The sequence below is a fragment of the Gavia stellata genome, chromosome 6 (assembly GCF_030936135.1).
Source record: "Gavia stellata isolate bGavSte3 chromosome 6, bGavSte3.hap2, whole genome shotgun sequence".
Classification (NCBI taxonomy): Eukaryota; Metazoa; Chordata; class Aves; order Gaviiformes; family Gaviidae; genus Gavia; species Gavia stellata.
Window position 1 is genome coordinate 28837281 of NC_082599.1, and position 18096 is coordinate 28855376.

Consider the following 18096-nt stretch of genomic DNA (forward strand, 5'->3'; position numbering starts at 1 on the left):
GAATATAAACACTCTTATCGAACCTTACTAGTGCTATTGTATAGAATACATTGCCGGGGGTTTTTAAAAATAAATATTAGTTAAGCATTTTTTAATAAAGTAATGAAAACAGACAAAATAATGCCTACTATTTTGAATAAATTAATAGATGTATACATGTTGAAAATTCATTTTTTATCTAACACCTAGGGGAAAGTGGATGGGCACATTTCACATTGTTGACCCCAATGAGGTACTTTAGCTATGCAAAAATGTAAGCAGCAGAACGTTAGGGCTAAGAAGTTTGCCTGACCAAAATAAAGGGCATTATATTCATTCTTAGAACTCTGTTTTCCAGAAAAATCATGGTGATTCTGTTTCCTTTTTAGAGATGAAACCAAATGCATGACGTCCTTTTGTGTTAGAATATTTGCATTTTTCCTGGGTTTTATTGCTATTGAAGGGCAAAGCTGTCTTCCAATGAGAACGTAACCACACAATATATGTGGTAATAAATAAATCCAACAACAGTAAATGCAGTAGCCAGTTAGGATGCTATTTTACTCTATTAACCAATGCAGTTAAGAGATATGTAGAACCTAAGTATGAAAACAGGTTACTGGGAATGTTGAAAGTTCAATGTGAACTTTGAGAAGCAAACCAAGGAAAAACAACAACAACTGATTTAGTCCCCAAACCACCTATTAAACAGCTGTCTAGCCAATTCCTGGCCATCTAGGCAGGAATAAGGGATATTACCGGAGCAGAACCAAGAGTGGCATGGCTTTTCTCTTTGCCGACTTTCTGTTTCTGGTACTTTCAGTCTTTCTCTAAGCGAGATAGTGTCTTCTGGGTTTTTGGAAATTGTTGCATCAGCCAGCAAAATCGTATCATGGGCCATCTTTGCATTCGTAGTTTTTGTTTTATGTTACAATACAGATAGTATGTGGTGGCTGATGAAGCTGAAGAATGCCTTAAAGTGAAGCAAAAGTCTAAGAAAATATAAAGCACAGCTGTGAACAGCATTTTTTCTTGGTATTTTAAGTTAGAGAGAGAAAATAATGTAGAATTTGGCTTTAACAATATCATTTTTCTTCTGTAAATATAACATCTTTCTATTGAAACATTGCCAATAGGCAATAGAAAGTTAGTAGAACAGAAAACAAACAGAATAATCTTGGTCCTTTGCTCAGGACGTGCTTGGGAAACAGGACCGAGATGAATGCTTAAGAAGACAGGAGATACACAGTGAAAACTGTGTTTGAGTGAAATGTCCTGTTACTCTCTAATGTTTTTCGCTTAAAGTTATTATGTTTTATACTGCGTTGAAGGTTTACTCTTAACATGCAAGTTCAGCATTTGGTTAAACAGAAATATATTTAGGTAAATTAATAATAATATAAGAGTAGTTAACATGTATTTTTATTTTTATAGAAGTGGAGTTTGAATTTATCATTTTAAATGCCTCAGTCTCTTTGTGAAGAAGGTTTGTATATATGATTTGCAGAAATGCAAATAGAGAAAACTTTTTTTAAAGTTTGCTTAATAGCAAAAACTGGTTTTAGTTAATGTCACGTTGAGCTACATTCTGTGCAGGATACAGGTTGTTTTACATATTCACGCATGAATTGGAAAGAGGGTGAAAATAAAGTGATGAAGTTTGCTTGTATATTAAAGAGGTTATTAAAGATAAGAACTGATTGCAAAGTGCATCAGAAAGACTTTAAGAGATTAAGGATGTGATTCAGCTGCATATGATCACTCCTAAACTTACGTGTCTACATGGAAACAGGTTCGCTGAGTTCCTGTTGTAGTCAGTGGAAAGCTGGTCAATGCAGGCAGTGGGACTTTGAGAGAGATTCAACTTATTACTGGCAATATGATAAGGCAGCATCATGAAAAGGGATGGAAGTAGAGTATTGTGCAGCCAGTAAGACTTCACACTGATAGATTAGCCAGCAGCTTAAGACAGAATAAGAAAATGCATACGAATAATGGAAGAAGTAAGGTATGAAAAGTTCTTTTAAGTAATTTCTTGGACAATGTTTCTGGACTCCATGCTACCTTGCTTCAGACAAGTCAAATTAAATTAGTTGAAGTTGCAATGCTATCAACCCTCTCCTGCTGGTGGCTGCCAGAGCCAGTGGCATCCAGACAGTACACAGATGACACTGTCTCCAGCTGTGTCTGCTGCCTGGCATTGCAAAGTGAGAGGATGGGTACAGCACTGCCTTACTGAGGAGCAGGATGGACTGAGCTAGCCAAATATATGAGTGAACTGTAGACTTCACAAATGAGACCCAACACATCTGTAGGCTGAGCTTGACCCAGAGTTTATATTTTGAGGAACTGAATCTCCTCTTTCAAACCTCAACATGACCCACTAACAATGAATAAAAGTGTTCAGCGGCGGTGTTCTGCGTTGTGTCACATCAATACTAATGCCATGCAACTGCCTTTAGCTCTACTAAACTGGGGTCAAATCAGTAGTTCAGGTCAAAAAGCAGAAAGCATTAGCATGGAAACGCCATGGGTATAAGGAACTGCACGAAGAATAGACTTATTTATTTTATCCAAGGCAGTTATTTATAACTGCCACTTTTCAGAGATATTGTATTATGTGTCATGCAAACTAATTTTAAAAGAGCAGTTGAATAATCCTTCTGTAAGGACAAAAGATATTGGAAAGACTGCTATGTGTCTGAACCAAAAAAGGCCTTGACCTTTACTAGCTGAATGGGTGTTTATTAAGCTGTAAACAACCATTGATTATATGTACTGATCATCATTAAAAAATTTTTCACTTACCTCAAATAAGCTCCAAAATGCCAAAGGTTAGCTTTGGCGCTAGGTATGGACAAGAGATAACCTCCAAACATACATATGTTTCTGCTATACTCTTTAAGTATAATAACCTAAGTGTATTAATTAAACTTGTCTAGCAATATTTTTATTATGCTAGATGTCTGAGCCTGGAAAAACCTCGACTATAGACTTTAAACAGCAGGTTGCAAAGTAGGAAGCTGAAAAAAGAGGGAACTAACTTTCTTATTCATACTGAAAATCTGCAGCTACAGTATAGCAAGAGACCATAAATATTGTATCCAGGTAGATGAATTCTAGAAAGACCTGCATGTATACAGACATGAAATTGTGTGAAGAGACTGACAGGAAGACAAACAACATTCAACAAGTACGGTTTAGTGTATAATAAAAGCATCTGGTAGTACTATCTTGGACTCATCAGTGTGAAATGACAGATAAAAAAATTACTGTAATTTGCTGTGCTGAAGTTAAAGAGAGGCATGACTTTTCCACCACATGTATGAATAGCTCTTTTCAGACCCATCGTCCTCTTTCTTTCCCCACTTCTGAAATATTCTGTAGCAGCTTTCCTAATCAAGCATTTTGTTGAGAAGATGAAGAAATAAGAAGTATGAAAAAGCATGACAGTAAGCAGAAAATCATGATGGATACCAGTATTCCAAACTTTTTACCATAAACATTTCCCATATCTAAATTTATTTCTGTGAATCTTCAAAAGAAATCATTGCCTAAGAAACAAAACATGAGTGTTTAAATATTGCATCTTTGGTAAATTGCTTGGTGTGAATTTAGTTGCCTTGTATAACTTAGATATGGCATTGTATTAACCAGGCTATCAATAATCCTGTGGTAGAAAGTCTTTGTCATTAGACCTTACTTTTTCAAACTGATACATGAAAGATCCTTCTGTACCGAACAATGACGTTAATAGCTGTCTCATGGGCAAGAGAACTGTATTCACATAAAGCAATTTCCCAAAGGTTTGCAAACCAGAAGACTGTTTAAATTAATCAGATACTTCATCCAACTGATTTTGCTTGACAAGCTGCAGTCATTAACGCTAAATGATCTATTTCAAATATAACTAAGGCATTAATCATCATCAAATCTTACACCTCTACCAATTTCAAAGTTGTCCTGAGTTTTTACAGTATACAAGAAATTAAGAACTACTTTAAATATTCAATCTAAAGATTTTATAACCACTATCTAGAATTACTTAAAATCTTTAAACACAAGGCATTTTAGTCAAAAATATTCTAGAAAAAACTTCCAAAGTAATGGCAGAAGCCAAGACACATATTCAGGTTATTTAAATTCCAACCTAAGTGCTGTGGCTCTAGGCAGGTCCTTGGTAGCACCCTATTGTGGCCCTACAAAATGGTCCTGGAGACCCAGATGGAGAATCGTCTGTATGTGCCAATGATACAAAGCCTTCATAACATGACGACACTATGGTGCGCCAAGCAGGTGGTGCACATTATTGCTGTGCAAAGGACACCACTAACAAAAAACTACTGAGGAAAAAGGATAGTAGAGTATAAAGATTCTACACAGTTTCTGCATCCTCTCTCCCTATATAAATAACATCTACACATATACAACTACATTTTACCTTGCTTCCTTGAATGCCTTTCGGGCCTGGCTCACCTGGAGGTCCAGTGATACCCTACATAAAAGTCAAAGTATAGAATGAGTTGCCTTTGAAGATGCATGTAAAGTTTCTTTTGAATTTGGCCCAAACAGGGTACAGTAAAATGTAGCACAATGCTAATCTCTAAAGGACAAGAGTTTTCCGCGTCATATCCTGTGAAGTGCCCAATACATTGAATATTGTTAATATTCAATAACCAGTGCTGGCAGAAAGGGTATGTTACTATACCATGTGAACTGCATCTGTTTTATCTGAAGCTTTCCGTTCCTTTCTCCTCCTGCTCCTGACTTTGCTGTATTTACATATTCTCTCTTCTGTCCAAGCAAATAAACTAAGCTGTCACATCCTATTTAGCTCCATTCGTAAGAAATCACCTCCCCTACATCCCTCTCTGATGATGAGCTGAGATGATTAATTTTAATTCCCTGACATTACTACAACCCTTGCGTCTCCTCACACAAGGAAATAATTAATTGGTCTTTGGAAGAGACAGAAGAGGTAAGGTACTCTTTCTGGAGTGATGATGTTTGAGGAGGTCCCTTCACCAATGCAGTGGCTGGTACAACAGCTAGAAAAAAGTAGGTCTGATAATTATGAAAAGCAGTAAGGTAAAGGATGAACAGATTACACCCAAGTCCAGCGTTAAAGCTTTAACTCTTCCTGGAACTCCCAAGTTCACCAACTTGGGAGTTAGTGAACATCCCACTGGCATCTGCTGGGCTGCCCAGTTGGGTCAGATTGGTCAACATTGTTGCAACTACCACTAACAGAGCTGGTTGATAATCAAAACGAAGTGGAAGCCTCAGGAAGTTTTTAAAGTGAAGAAGAAAAAAAAAGCTATCAAAAGAATAATACCACAAAATCACCGTTTATTGTAGTAAAAATACTGGGTCAAATATGGATAATTTTATGCTTATAAAAAGACAAAAACTGGCCCAAATCTAAATATATTGGTCTCATTGCTGACACAAAAATGTACTCAGAGTGTGTTCATTCCCTTTCTTAAATATGATAAACTACAGGAAACACATGACAATCCAAAAATAAATAAAAAAAAATCCATTTCAGCTACCATCGTTAATAGCTATAGTAAATCCTCCAAAATATTGCATTTTTGCTCACAAACAGATATGAAAACTTTGGAATATCTGCGATTTTGTGTCTCCCATGGATATCCAGTCAGAAAAAAAATATTTATTACTCTCTCCTTTCCTTTTGCAGCTTGTGCACAAAGCACACAAAAATGCAATCACACACCTAAGTAACAGTTATACAACCAAAATTAAATATTGGGGGGGAAACAGCGAATGAAATGAATATAGTTAGCGTTCCAAATTATGCTCAAATCCTAACTTTACAAACTGGGGAATAACTGTCTCATAAGAGTACAGCGATGTCCCAAGTACTGTATTGTGCACAAACTCACAGTTATATGGCCTTACTCCTTGGTTTATGCATTTTAATTTACTATTTACTAAAAGGAATCTTGCAGTTTTCTTTGTTTCAAAAGAGGCAAACTCTACTTTATTCTCTTAGTATCTTGGTGTCATATAAAGAAAGAAAATATTTCTTTAAAGTCTCTTAGTATTTGAAAAGCATTTTCAAAAAAGACTTTGAAAAATCACATTTTTATAAGCTATTCTTCCCGAGAAAAAAATTATGATCATGACGTGAGATGGACAAATGTCCCAGCAGTAAAATGGCAATGTGCTTGAGGCAGGGTGTGCTAATGGAAATACATAATATAATCTGTTAATATTAATACGTAAGTTAAGATAAATCATTCTCAAGCTCATCGCATGCTATCTTCCTTCTAGTCATTAAGTGGGTTGTAGTTCCCATGGTAATTACTTAGTTCTCATAGCTCAGAATTACAGTAAAACCTTGTAACCATTCATTAGTCCTCTTGTATAGTGGTACATTCATCTGTTTCTGTTCTCCAGCAGTTAGGATTTTTTTTTTCATGAGCCTTTCAAACCTAAACTGAATGTAGACCATTGTACTATATGATGATACGTAACATTAAGCTCAAAACTGAGATAATGTAGAAGTAATTGCAGTGATGCTGTATATGAAAAGGAAAAAAAAATATTTTGCCTTAAAATAATCAGGTTATGTCATTGTACGAGAATTTAGAGATGGCTTGACTTGCAACAGCAGCTGGTATTTTACAGAGTGTGCAAAACTGAACATATACTGTATGGTGAGTTGAATTTATGTAGGGAAACGCTGGTGATCTGATTTGTCTCATTAATTCCTGTCAAAATTGGCCAAAAATCCCTTTGACTCCATGCATTTCCATTTTTTAATAAACAAGAATAACTAAGTGCCATCTTTTGGGGCACAGATCACATCTTTACTAATTGCTTACCAAACAGAATTATTGGAGCATAAAATAACACATTAATAAATTTGTAGCATTATTGCATATCTGCTGCCAAGCAAAAGGAAAGTAGAAAAACATAATTTAAAAACATAGAAAACAGCATTTAGAACTAAATGTTCACCTCCTAATACCAAGTAATAAATTTCTGTTACTCTATTATGCCCCCACTATGTTTTCTTTCGTATAATCCAGAAACAGGCCGAGTAAAGGAGTGGGCAAGTGCTGGCTGTCATCATTCCACATCACCTATGGATCTATTAGGAGACTGGTATAACTTCTTGAGATCTCTACTCCATACAGCAGCTCTTTTTACGTGTCTAGTACCAATTTTTTTAATAGAAATTACTCAGGTTGTAAGAAACACAAAGACAGCAATAACCCTTTTCAGCAACTGCAAAGACAGAAAGAGGACGATCTGGACTTCTGCACAGATAACAAATGATCACTGATCTGGGAGTGGTAAGAATCTCTGCTCCTAATAACATTGAGACTTTTTCTGACTCGTTTCTCAGGTTTTTAAATAATTACTGCAGATTTTAGTCTCCAACAAATTTCAGCCTCTCTGGCTGCTTTATATTTCAGGAGGACTGTGTACAGCTTTCCAAGATACAGGTGGACACTGCCATGTAATATAAGAGGATTTTAGCAAGTAGGGGTATGACAGGGCATGATTATACTCTAAGGGTAGGAGGAGAGCTCTGCAGCTGGAGAGCCCAAGTGGACCACACCCCTCTGAATAGCTTTAAGCAGCAGCAGATTTTTTGTTTGAAAATTATTTCCAAAAGACAAAGATTCGCCAGACTCTGCTGTCTTGGTGCCTCATGCACCAAACACACTGCTCTCCACAGAGTTGACAGGTTATATGTAGCAGAAACGTACAGAATATAATGTGTTTTCTTTTTATTTGGTAGCTTTTAGTTCCCTTACCTGAGGTCCCCGAGGTCCCCTAGGGCCAAAAGGACCTTCCAAACCCTGAGGAAAAATAAGATTCAATTATCAGACTAATAGGAAATTGCAATTATCTGCTTTAAAGTATTGAAAACCGCAGTGTACTTGTAATGACTCGTACCTCTGTTGAAGCATTTTCTAGGAAGTTTATTCTATCTCCAGAGTACTGCTGTTCTCATTCTGTATTCAGTAACTGCCTCTTACATTCCATCCTCAATATTTGGTTAAAATACTTTTCATATACAACAAACATTTTGGATGGCTACCTCACATCTTAGCTATTTGATTAACTAGTTGTTATTCGCTACAGGTCTTTAAATTCATTTTCTAGACTTATATTAGATACAGAATTCTTAAAAAAATGCTGCAGTCTTTACATCAGAATAACTTCAGGTAACTTTGTCTCACTAACTCAAACTGCTGATCAGTAGTATGGCAGAATCACACTAATAGTTTGCAAAAAACATTAAAAAACGCATCCAAAAAAAGTAAAATGCCGTATTTTTTTATTCCATTAGCTGTCATTTCTCCATTAATGAGTTCTTACCAGTTACTGCCACTGTAGATGGTTCACAAATCTTTCTGCCGCACTGCTTTTTCCTTCAGTCACCAGAATGCATATTCTACAGGATTTCACTTCCAGTTGACTCAATACTCAGTTATAATTTATTTCTAAAGCAAAAATAGCTTTCAGCAAATAGTTTACTGGTCTTTTCTTTCTTTCTTCTAATTAGCAACATCTCCACACACAGAGGCACCGGAAGACTGCTGCATTTTTCAAGGCATGTGTCACATTTTGAGCTTCTAATAGCCTTGACAAATTTAGCAGCGATACCTACGTAGCCACACCTCACTGACTGTCTTCCCCTACAAATTCAGATTCAGAATTTTTTAACAGTTCTCTACTCCCTAGAATTTGCTCCCACGCCAAGCGTCAGCCACCAGAGACAGCAGAAAACCCCACTTGGTTCTAGCCCATTTACAAAACTACAAAAGCAATGGATGGCACAAACAACAATATGCTGATGCAATGATTGCTACTTTTGGTAGAATACACACATATGATTGGAGTCAGTTTTGATTTCAAAGCCAAACACAAACTGTCTGAATTTCAAGCCCAAACAGCTTTTGAAGAAACTCAGATTCACAGCACCAAAACCTCTGCTGGACTCAGTCTGATCAGTGAGATTGGAATGTGGCGTGGGAAAAATGCAACATTTTCAAATCAGACAACACTACTGCCAATTATGCTTCAATATCCATCACTGCAGTTAAAGATCCACCTCAGAATATTGAATTTACTTCTCATACATTTGGCCATGTACGTTCTGTTTCTGATGATTTTTTCCAGCATAGACTACTTTCATCAAAAAAAAAAAAAAATTTTTTTTGTTCTATCTATCTTTTGCATTTGTAAATGAGAAGCTGGGAATTCTGGAAGTGACTGTAATTTCCATTTGTTCACTAAGTTCTTGAAGTCCGTAATCCACTATAATTTCTGATCCTCTGAAGATGTGAAACTTTTTTTTTTCCATCACTGTCCTCAACATAAATGAAACCAGCAAATTTCCTGCAGCCCTGGCATATGCTTTCTACATCCAGATTTCTTGGCTGCATTGATTATGTTCTTTGCCAGCTTCTGAACAGCTTCCTTTTATCTTAGTAGACGTTTCACATAACCTCGTGCTATTTCTTACATATTGCCTGGATAAATAAGTTATGATCTTTCTTTATTCCTCTGAGAGATGCAACTATTTCTCCTTTGTCATCGCTATTTCAGCTTTTTCTGACTCACTTGCTGCCATTTTGAACCCCAGCATCTCACAAGATATTCTCAGTCTTTAGATTTTTATTATATTATTATAGTATAATGCTCTTTTTTCTTTGCAACAAATACTGCTGCTTTGAGTATTTCCTAATTCCTACCTGAAATTCATCATTGAGTAACAGGTTCCAGGAACCACAAACATTTCAAGTTGGTCTTTGATAAAGGTGAGCATAATATGGATATTAAAACTGAAGAAATGTGCTTTAATAGAATGATCAACTGCAATCTAGTTGGTAGTACTATAAATCAGAGTTTGTAGTACTCATACAAACCTGCTTAGATGAACCCAAGATACATAATTATCTTGCTCAGGAGTACATTATCCTTCCATCTTTCAGAGTTTAGAAAACAGGTAAAAATCTGTATTCACTTGTATCGCTTCTGCACTTCAGATTAAAAGAAGAGGAAGACTAGATAGAAGTGTGAATGTACATCAGCACAGATGGGCTGGTAGACTTGAAAGTTGTTCAGGTTGTGTAAGAACCTGCTTCTATTGTAATATAACTTTATACACTTGAATTAAAATTAACATTTTAAGGAAAAAAATCCAGTGAACTCTGTAACACACTCACAGTCCTTTGTAAGCAGGGCTTGGCATTGGTCAGGACAGCTTTTGTTTTAGGTAAGTGACTATATTTCTTCCACAAAATGGAAAAAAATAATATGGTGAACTGTGGGTTCAGTTTCTACAAATTGTATTTCTACTATGAATGTATCTTTACTACCAGGGAATTATAAGATGTTCCAAATTTACAATAATGTTTACAAGCTATGTTTATGAATAAGTTACATGATTTTCTAGTATCTTCATCAATGTGAAACAGTTCAAATAAAAATTACACTTACTCTTTCCCCTTTTATTCCTGGTGATCCACATTCTCCTCTTTCACCCTTTATAAGAAATCAAAAGGTTAACAGCTAATCAAGATGTTTTGATTACACTATATGCATTAAAGACTGTGCAAGCAGTTCAATAGCACAAGAGGTTTAGTAGATTGTGAGGATCTGAGAGTGGCATCATTAGATATCATCTGTAGAAGATATGGTCTGCTCTATTCAAGATAGATACTTTTTGTCTCTGAGAATGCCTACAAAATTTCCAACCTACATCATAAGAGGATAATACATTTAATATCTAATAAGTTTTGCTGTATTTTTCCACCTCGCTGCACTGCCTCCAGAGATCCTTTCTATATTCTGATTTCATTACTGTGATGTCTGAGATTTTCCTGAATAACAATTGTAAGATTGTATAAATTGAATGAAGAAAGAGAATTACTAATGTGTTCCACTGATGATTTAACATATCAATAGACATATGAAAAGTAGACATATGAGTCTACTTTTCCCATTTCCATGAAATGTTTCCATAAAATTGACTGAAGCATTTTTCTAATGAATTCAAAGATTCAGAGAGGCACTGAGAGATAAGTGTCCAAACCAAGCAAAGTTAAAATGGGATTATCTCTGTTTCTGTTCTGGCTATGATGGTCCAGTTTGCAACATAGATTTTGGCTCTAGAATCTTGCAAGTCATTGAAGTGTATAATTTTTTTAGCTTCTTGGAGAGCCTATCTTGAGATTCTTTTTGATCAAGCATTAGCCCTTGCACGTTATAACTAGATTAAAAGTAAACTTCCGTGTGGTAAGTTTTTTGAAAGCTAATGATTGCCACATCTATTTGTGTTTGTAGTAAACAATTTTACGTTATTTCTACTTAACCTCTTATTCAACCCTCAACTTTCTTTTTCCTTCCAGAAGCTTTATTACTGGTCTTTGACATTTTTGGTTTTATATTTAGATTACGTTTTCTCATTATTTTTTTTTTTTATTCCAACAAGCCAGTCTGCGAGCATTTACATAAATGATGAATTTACTTCTAGGGATTGCATTAGGAGCTCCCATGACAAAAAGACAAGACAGGCTCTTCTTTCCATTCTTTCACACACACCGTCAGCAAGTGACAATCTATTTTCAGACTACATCTATTCTATAAAAACCTTACCTTGTCTCCCTTGTAGCCAGGAGCTCCCTATTAGAAAATGTAAAAAACAAGGGAAAAAAAATCATAAAAGAGAAAGCAAAGGCGTAACATACTGACATACGGCTAATTTAAGTAGGAAAAAAAAACCAGTAAAGAATTACATTTCAGAGTTTAACTATTCACAACAATAAAGTATCTCTCTGGAATCATATATGCATATAAGTACATGCAAATTTAGATGCGTATTTTCCTCATAACATTAGCTGTAAATACATCACTCAGTTTGCCAGCTTCTTAGCAGATATATGCTACCATTTAAATGGGACTTTTAAACTGAATTGATCTTATGCATGGAGTAGTGTTAAATCTTTCTACTGTGAACCAACAAGAATTCAAGCTGAGAAATATCAGATGTAAGAAGCTACTGGAGAACTATCTGGATGTTTTTAGTGATGACATTTTCAATTCTATCTTTGGGATAAGTCTAACGCAAGTCAATACAAAATCACATAGCTTCAAAAGTTCCTTTTGTCATTAGCATTCCATCTCGATACTTGAGCACACGGTTAGACTGTTTCTCTCAGTATAGATGCTTATCTAAACCAGAACTTAGTTCAGGCGCTCTAAATAATTGAGTAAAGTAGATGTGTGAAAAATGAAAAACACATTTTCAGTTCAGTGGAACTAAACCGTGAATCAAGATCTGGAAGATAATCGGAAAAGACCAAATATGAGTTAGCACTGTAGTAGTCACATACCTCTTCACCTTTTTCTCCATGATCTCCTTTTTGAGCATCGCCCTATTGGAAGCAAAGGAATACAACTGAAATATCTATTGCTCTTTTATTTATCACTGTTACACTAAAACCAAGAACTCTGTTTAAGGAGCAGAAGTTGCTTTTCCTATTTACGAACATCCACACTTCTTCCCACAATCAAGGACACACAACTCCTGAACATTAACACAGAAAACTCAACTACTGTTATTAGATGACTGAAATCTTAGTCATCAGAGAAAGCCGCTCTGCTCAAGACATTTGTTTACTGTTAGAAAGCTCTGTCGAGCTTAGAGAGCCTTCAACGAGATTCAGAGACCTCTGCTGTCAGAGAAAAACTGGAATAATAGGCAGTGTTAACTTGGTAGCAATTTAGTTTCAAATTTTTCTCTCTCACTTCTAAAGCAGCTAACTATAAACCTCTTATAGCAAAAGTCAATCTTTTAAATCATATTTTAACATATTTATCCTTTGCTATATTCACTTCTGTGGTCTGAATAAAACTAGATAGTAATTTGCTTTATTTTTTTAAATTCACATTACCTTGTTTCCTTTTGGTCCTGGCTCACCTTTTTCCCCTCTGTTACCAGCACTGCCCTGAAACAAAGCAGGAAAATGTTATTACCATTGTGAGGATAAAATTCTCCAGTTTTGCTAAGACTATATCTTGGGGGCAGGCCAAAATCATTCTGGAATAAGCTTAGGTAGAAACCCACACTGGTTCAGCTATGGCACGTGTGACACTACTTTCACTTAGCTAAAAAAAATCTGGTATTACAAGGTATCTGTGATTTTTTTTTATCAATATTCAATGATAAATACATTTTCTACAGAGCATTTGAAAATCTAACCAGGAAGGTGTCACAGAAAACATACATGGTTCCTCCTCCCCATTTTTCAGAGTTACCCACCACTATCTGATCTTCTCTGCTTAAAAAAAACTGTGCACAGAACAGCTTAGTGTCAATATTCAGCAGCCCCAAAATAAAAGATTACTACACCATTATTCCTATTTGGAGGATCATGAAGGTAGGGATTAGAAACCTTGGTGTATATGTGTATATACAAAAAATACATATATAATACGTTACTTCTAACAATTTTTGATAAAATAACTTAAAATTCTTGGATCTCAAATTTTAAATTGGAAACAGGGGTTTCAGTTCCAAATGCACATTATCCAGAGCCAAGGGACTGGATGATAAGCCCTGTCACAACCTGCTACACATATGGTGTCTAGGGAGAAAAGCAAAAACCTCTGTATGTACCTTGGTTGTCTCTAGGGGAGCTATTAAGGATAGAAAAGGGATGAGAGAGGTCACACACTGTCTGAACTCCCACTTCCCTCTTCTTCACCAGAGCCAAGAAACAGTTATGTGTTGACGTGTCACAAGAGAAAAGAGAGTGCTGGAGGCAGAGTTTTAGACCTTTCTTCATACATGTCATCACCCTCAATCTTTTGAACCTGTATGCCTTACATAAATAGAAGCTGCTTGTGAAAGATAACCTTTGTCTAATGGACCTTTCCTTCCCTGTTGCAAGATTTAAAAATGACTTTTTGATTTGGGCTTCAAAATCATGCACCTATTTATCCACAGTGTTTTATTACCCAATAATATAAATATATTTCCCAGACAGTATCTGATCATGAATAGATTTTTTTTCTGAGCTCTTATAACAGTGGCCTTTCACAGTGATATGCTATGATACATCACTTCTTTTTGCCGTACATGCACAGCTAATGTCTTGCTTTTTACAGACATAGTAACCAATTAAAATACTGTGCACCATTGATCTCAATGATTAAAATTCAAGTTCTGGAGGCTTTTCAAATGAATGCATACTTACAGAATCACCTTTGTCTCCTTTTACTCCCTTTTCACACTGACAGTTCTTCTGCAGACACTACAAGGTTAATAGAAACATTAAGAAGAACATTTTTCAAATGTATTATTTCAAATTTTTAAAGCAAAAACTCTGGTTTTGCCTGGCCACAGACTAAAGAACATAAAAGTGGAGTGACAGGAAATAAATGATCTTATAATATATATATTTCTTATATAATCAACAGTACACTTCTGTATAGCCCAATCAAAATCAGTTGCTTGATTTTTCTATAACAAAACCAAATAAACCTGTTACTACTGTAACTGCAAACATTTAAGGTAGCATATACATAGTATACTGCACTGTGAAAACTCACATAATTTTTGGAGCATTTTGACATTACTATTGTTTTCTAATGAGACCACTAATGAACTTGCATGTGTCATACTAGTTCTATTTCACTCTGGTAAGAAGAGTTCTTTATGTCTTACTGTTGATACTACTCACTAATGAACAGAAGTGGTAGATTTCTCAGGAGAAGGGATGGAAGAAATAGATGAAAGTTAAAATAAAAGAAACCATGGTTGGAATCTTTACTCAGGGAAGGAAGGTTGATTAATCCTGGAGTATTGTTGCATTACAGAAGAAGCAGACACCAGGACATCTAGTATGAGTAAGAGTAATCAAAACACACAAAACTCAAAAAACCTACCTGCTTCTGAAGTAAGGCTTCCTGAAAAGAAAAGAAAAATATTACTTTCATACAGATTTAATTTAACAGAGTACTAATTTAACCATTTTTCCTCTCTAGTTTACAGAATTTCCAAGGTGAATAGTAAAGAATCATTCTTCATCCCTTCCTCACTGTGGTAAGAACCAGTCTGTGGAACTACTGGGTCCTCCGGTAGGAATAGGTGGTTACTTCATGTGACCCATAATCATCAGAAAACAAATGAGATGTAATGGGACAGCTAAACAGACAATATTAAGGAACAATGCTAACAAGGGGAACATGAAAAGACTTCCTAATGAAAGGCCTTACTACGGAAGGGGAAGGACACTGATTTTATCAGCCTTATGCATGAGAACAAGTACTATCATAAGCTCAGACAGACACTCTGCGTGCTGGGAAATACCCTGTCCCTCCATCAGTGATCAGTGCAGCTGAGCCATTATTGTCCAAGCACACAACTCCTTGGACAACAGCTGGGAGGAGGAAGCTCCCTCTGTCCTGACTCCTGATGTAGCAGAGACATGCACCACAAAATCCTCTGCGCTGCCTTCAGGACTTACCTATCAAAGTTAAATGAAAGCTGCCATGGATAGACGCGTGACAAGATTAACATTAGCATTACTTACCAGTTCCAACGCTGTATCAACTATCAGGTTCTGATCATCCAGGCATAAGACATGTTTAGACGATGAATCACCAGATATCACACGCAATTTTTCTTCTTGGACTTTTGTCTTAGAAAGGCCAATGGTAAAAAAATGTATTCCAAGACTCCTAGCTGCTGTGGCTATACCCTGGACATTAGGGCTGTTTGGATGATCCATACCATCAGTCATCAAAAAAGCCACTTTCACACTTTTCTTACGACCTTCAGTTTTAAACAGCTGAGTTGCATTGGAAATTGCATAATAGGAGTAGGTGCCGTGGCCAATAAAGCCCAGAGACTTGATTTTCTCTTTAAAATTCTGCACATTTTTCCAGGTTGTAAAGGGATGATCAATGCTGACTGTACTGCTGAACTGCATACTTGCTAGTTTGACATTATACTTCTGAGACTTAACCGGCTTCACCTGGAAAATGCTGTCAGTTAAGTTTTGAACAAAATTCTTCTGTAAATCAAACAACTCATTTTTGGCACTTTCTGAACTGTCCAAGATAAAAACTATATCAATGAGACATGTATCACCTGTAATGGAACAAGAAAGTTAAATCTATGAATGATGAGCACATCTGCACAACAGAGTTCAGATAATTCTCTGCAACAATCCCAATCCTCAAATAATTTCCCCAATGATTTCTCTGTCTTCCCAGTAAAAATTCTAAGGATAAATTTCACTGTAAATGCCAAGAAATTCTACTGAAGTCAAGTAACTAAATTTAAGTTACTTCAATTCATACCGGTATTATTAAATACACTCTACAGGCAAAAACTTTCAAATTAGGGTCTTGATGGGATTGTTTTAGAATTTTAGTTGATTTTGTATACAAAATTTTCCACATGCAATTTCAAACTAAAAATAAGGTTTCTTATCATTTATCTTAAAAGAGATACATGCGTGTCAACGAAAATCATAGATCAAATTGGAGTCCATGACCAAGTAAATGTCACCACAGTATTTTCCAGGCCTGATAATCAAAATAAATCACATTTTATAAATGCATAAGTAAGTTGTCAATTACTAGCTAATTATCCTGAAATATGTGGAGACATACAACATGGTCAATCAGGAATTGTAGGAAAATGGTTTTACCTTCATCTTTTTGCATGAGAGAATACGAATTCTTTCCTTTCTTTCTGTTTTGCCCATATACTATCTGGTTTGTTGTCACAGCCAGAAGGAAAAAGCAAAAGCAAAGATGTTTTTTCCACATAGTGACTTTGATCCCAAAGTAGATGACTTTTCCTCCCTGTTAAAAATAAAAAAACACCTATGAATACTTCATTAATAGAAGCAAATAAATAAATACAGATACTTTACATGCAGAATACACATTTGTGGGAAGCACAATTCTAGGTACAACATATAAAAAACAATCATAAAAAGTCACTGGGTAGGTGATTTAAGCATAGCAGCCAGTACAATCCCAACAGCAGCTCACATGTACATTAGAACCTGTTTTATTAGAGAAGAAATATGGGTAGAACAAACACAGTGCTCCCTTTTCTTTCTTAAAAAAAGCCAGTGCTATCTTTAGCTTTCATTTGAACATCTATACACAGAAGGGTAAAAGAAATTCTTACTAATGCATACTGCTATTAACTTACTTTGCTATTAAACTGATTATATTAAATTACCAGAAATATTATAGAAAACACAGACTATAGTTTGTTTCTAGAAATCCCTAATTGTTAGGAATAAACAAAGATCTGGGTGTTTTGGGATGCAGGTATATTACCCTGGTCTGGAACATCAGTATGAACAACTTACTCCTCTAAGAAACAACGGCTTAGTAATGAAATTCAATACATGAATGTATTATTAATGTTACATGGCTGTAACAGAATGTGTAAAATATTTTCCATGAAGACAATATTCTATTATAATGACAATACAAACTAATAAAATGAACATTACAACATTTAAGTCAGCGATTCAAAATATTTCTAGAGAAAACTGAACTCCATTAAAATTGATTTACAAAAAATGCCTGTAATTTACAATAATTCATTTTAAATATCATTAATAACAAAGACAATATGCTAAATTTAAGTACCCTTCCTAAATCCTCTTTTCAAGTCCATCAAGCAGTTACATATACAGAAACCATAAGTGTAGTCCTCTAAAAACAGAAATGAAACAACTAAGTCTCTTACCTTAGAAGGCATTCAAAAGGCAAATTGTGGATTGAATAAGCAGTCAGTGTAGAAAATATGTCCAGTAGGTCATACTGGAAAACACATTTTGTTTACAAAATCAAAGCAATCTGTAAATAAATAGCCTATCCACTTGTAAATGGCTCTACCTTGCATCTAGATCCTTTACAGTCCATTATTGCTGTTTAGTTGGCCAAAACTTAAATGAAGATAGTCAGGCACTTAGCCAGGGCTGAGTGGGAGACCAAGCCATTTTATTAAAGGCACAGTGTCAGTCTGGGAGCATGAGTGTCTTCCCATTTTAAATAACTGAACTTTTACATTAAAAAACTCACTTCTAG

General features: G+C 35.5%; 1 protein-coding gene across 2 annotated transcripts in view; it reads right to left on the reverse strand.

The window, feature by feature from the left end:
- Positions 1–17785, reverse strand: part of COL28A1 (collagen type XXVIII alpha 1 chain) — an 88800-nt gene extending 71015 nt beyond the window's left edge. For both annotated transcript variants that reach the window (XR_009484029.1, XM_059818385.1), the window contains exons 1-11: positions 17756–17785; positions 16692–16848; positions 15567–16126; positions 14920–14940; positions 14229–14285; positions 12924–12977; positions 12363–12404; positions 11626–11652; positions 10468–10512; positions 7773–7817; positions 4421–4474 (exon numbers count right to left, since the gene is read on the reverse strand). Coding sequence is in view for 1 of the 2 variants with exons in the window: in XM_059818385.1 (XP_059674368.1) it covers positions 4421–4474; positions 7773–7817; positions 10468–10512; positions 11626–11652; positions 12363–12404; positions 12924–12977; positions 14229–14285; positions 14920–14940; positions 15567–16126; positions 16692–16848; positions 17756–17767 (1074 nt within the window). In the remaining variant the exon portion in view is untranslated. The remainder of the gene's footprint in view (positions 1–4420; positions 4475–7772; positions 7818–10467; positions 10513–11625; positions 11653–12362; positions 12405–12923; positions 12978–14228; positions 14286–14919; positions 14941–15566; positions 16127–16691; positions 16849–17755) is intronic.
- Positions 17786–18096: the final 311 nt, after the last annotated feature.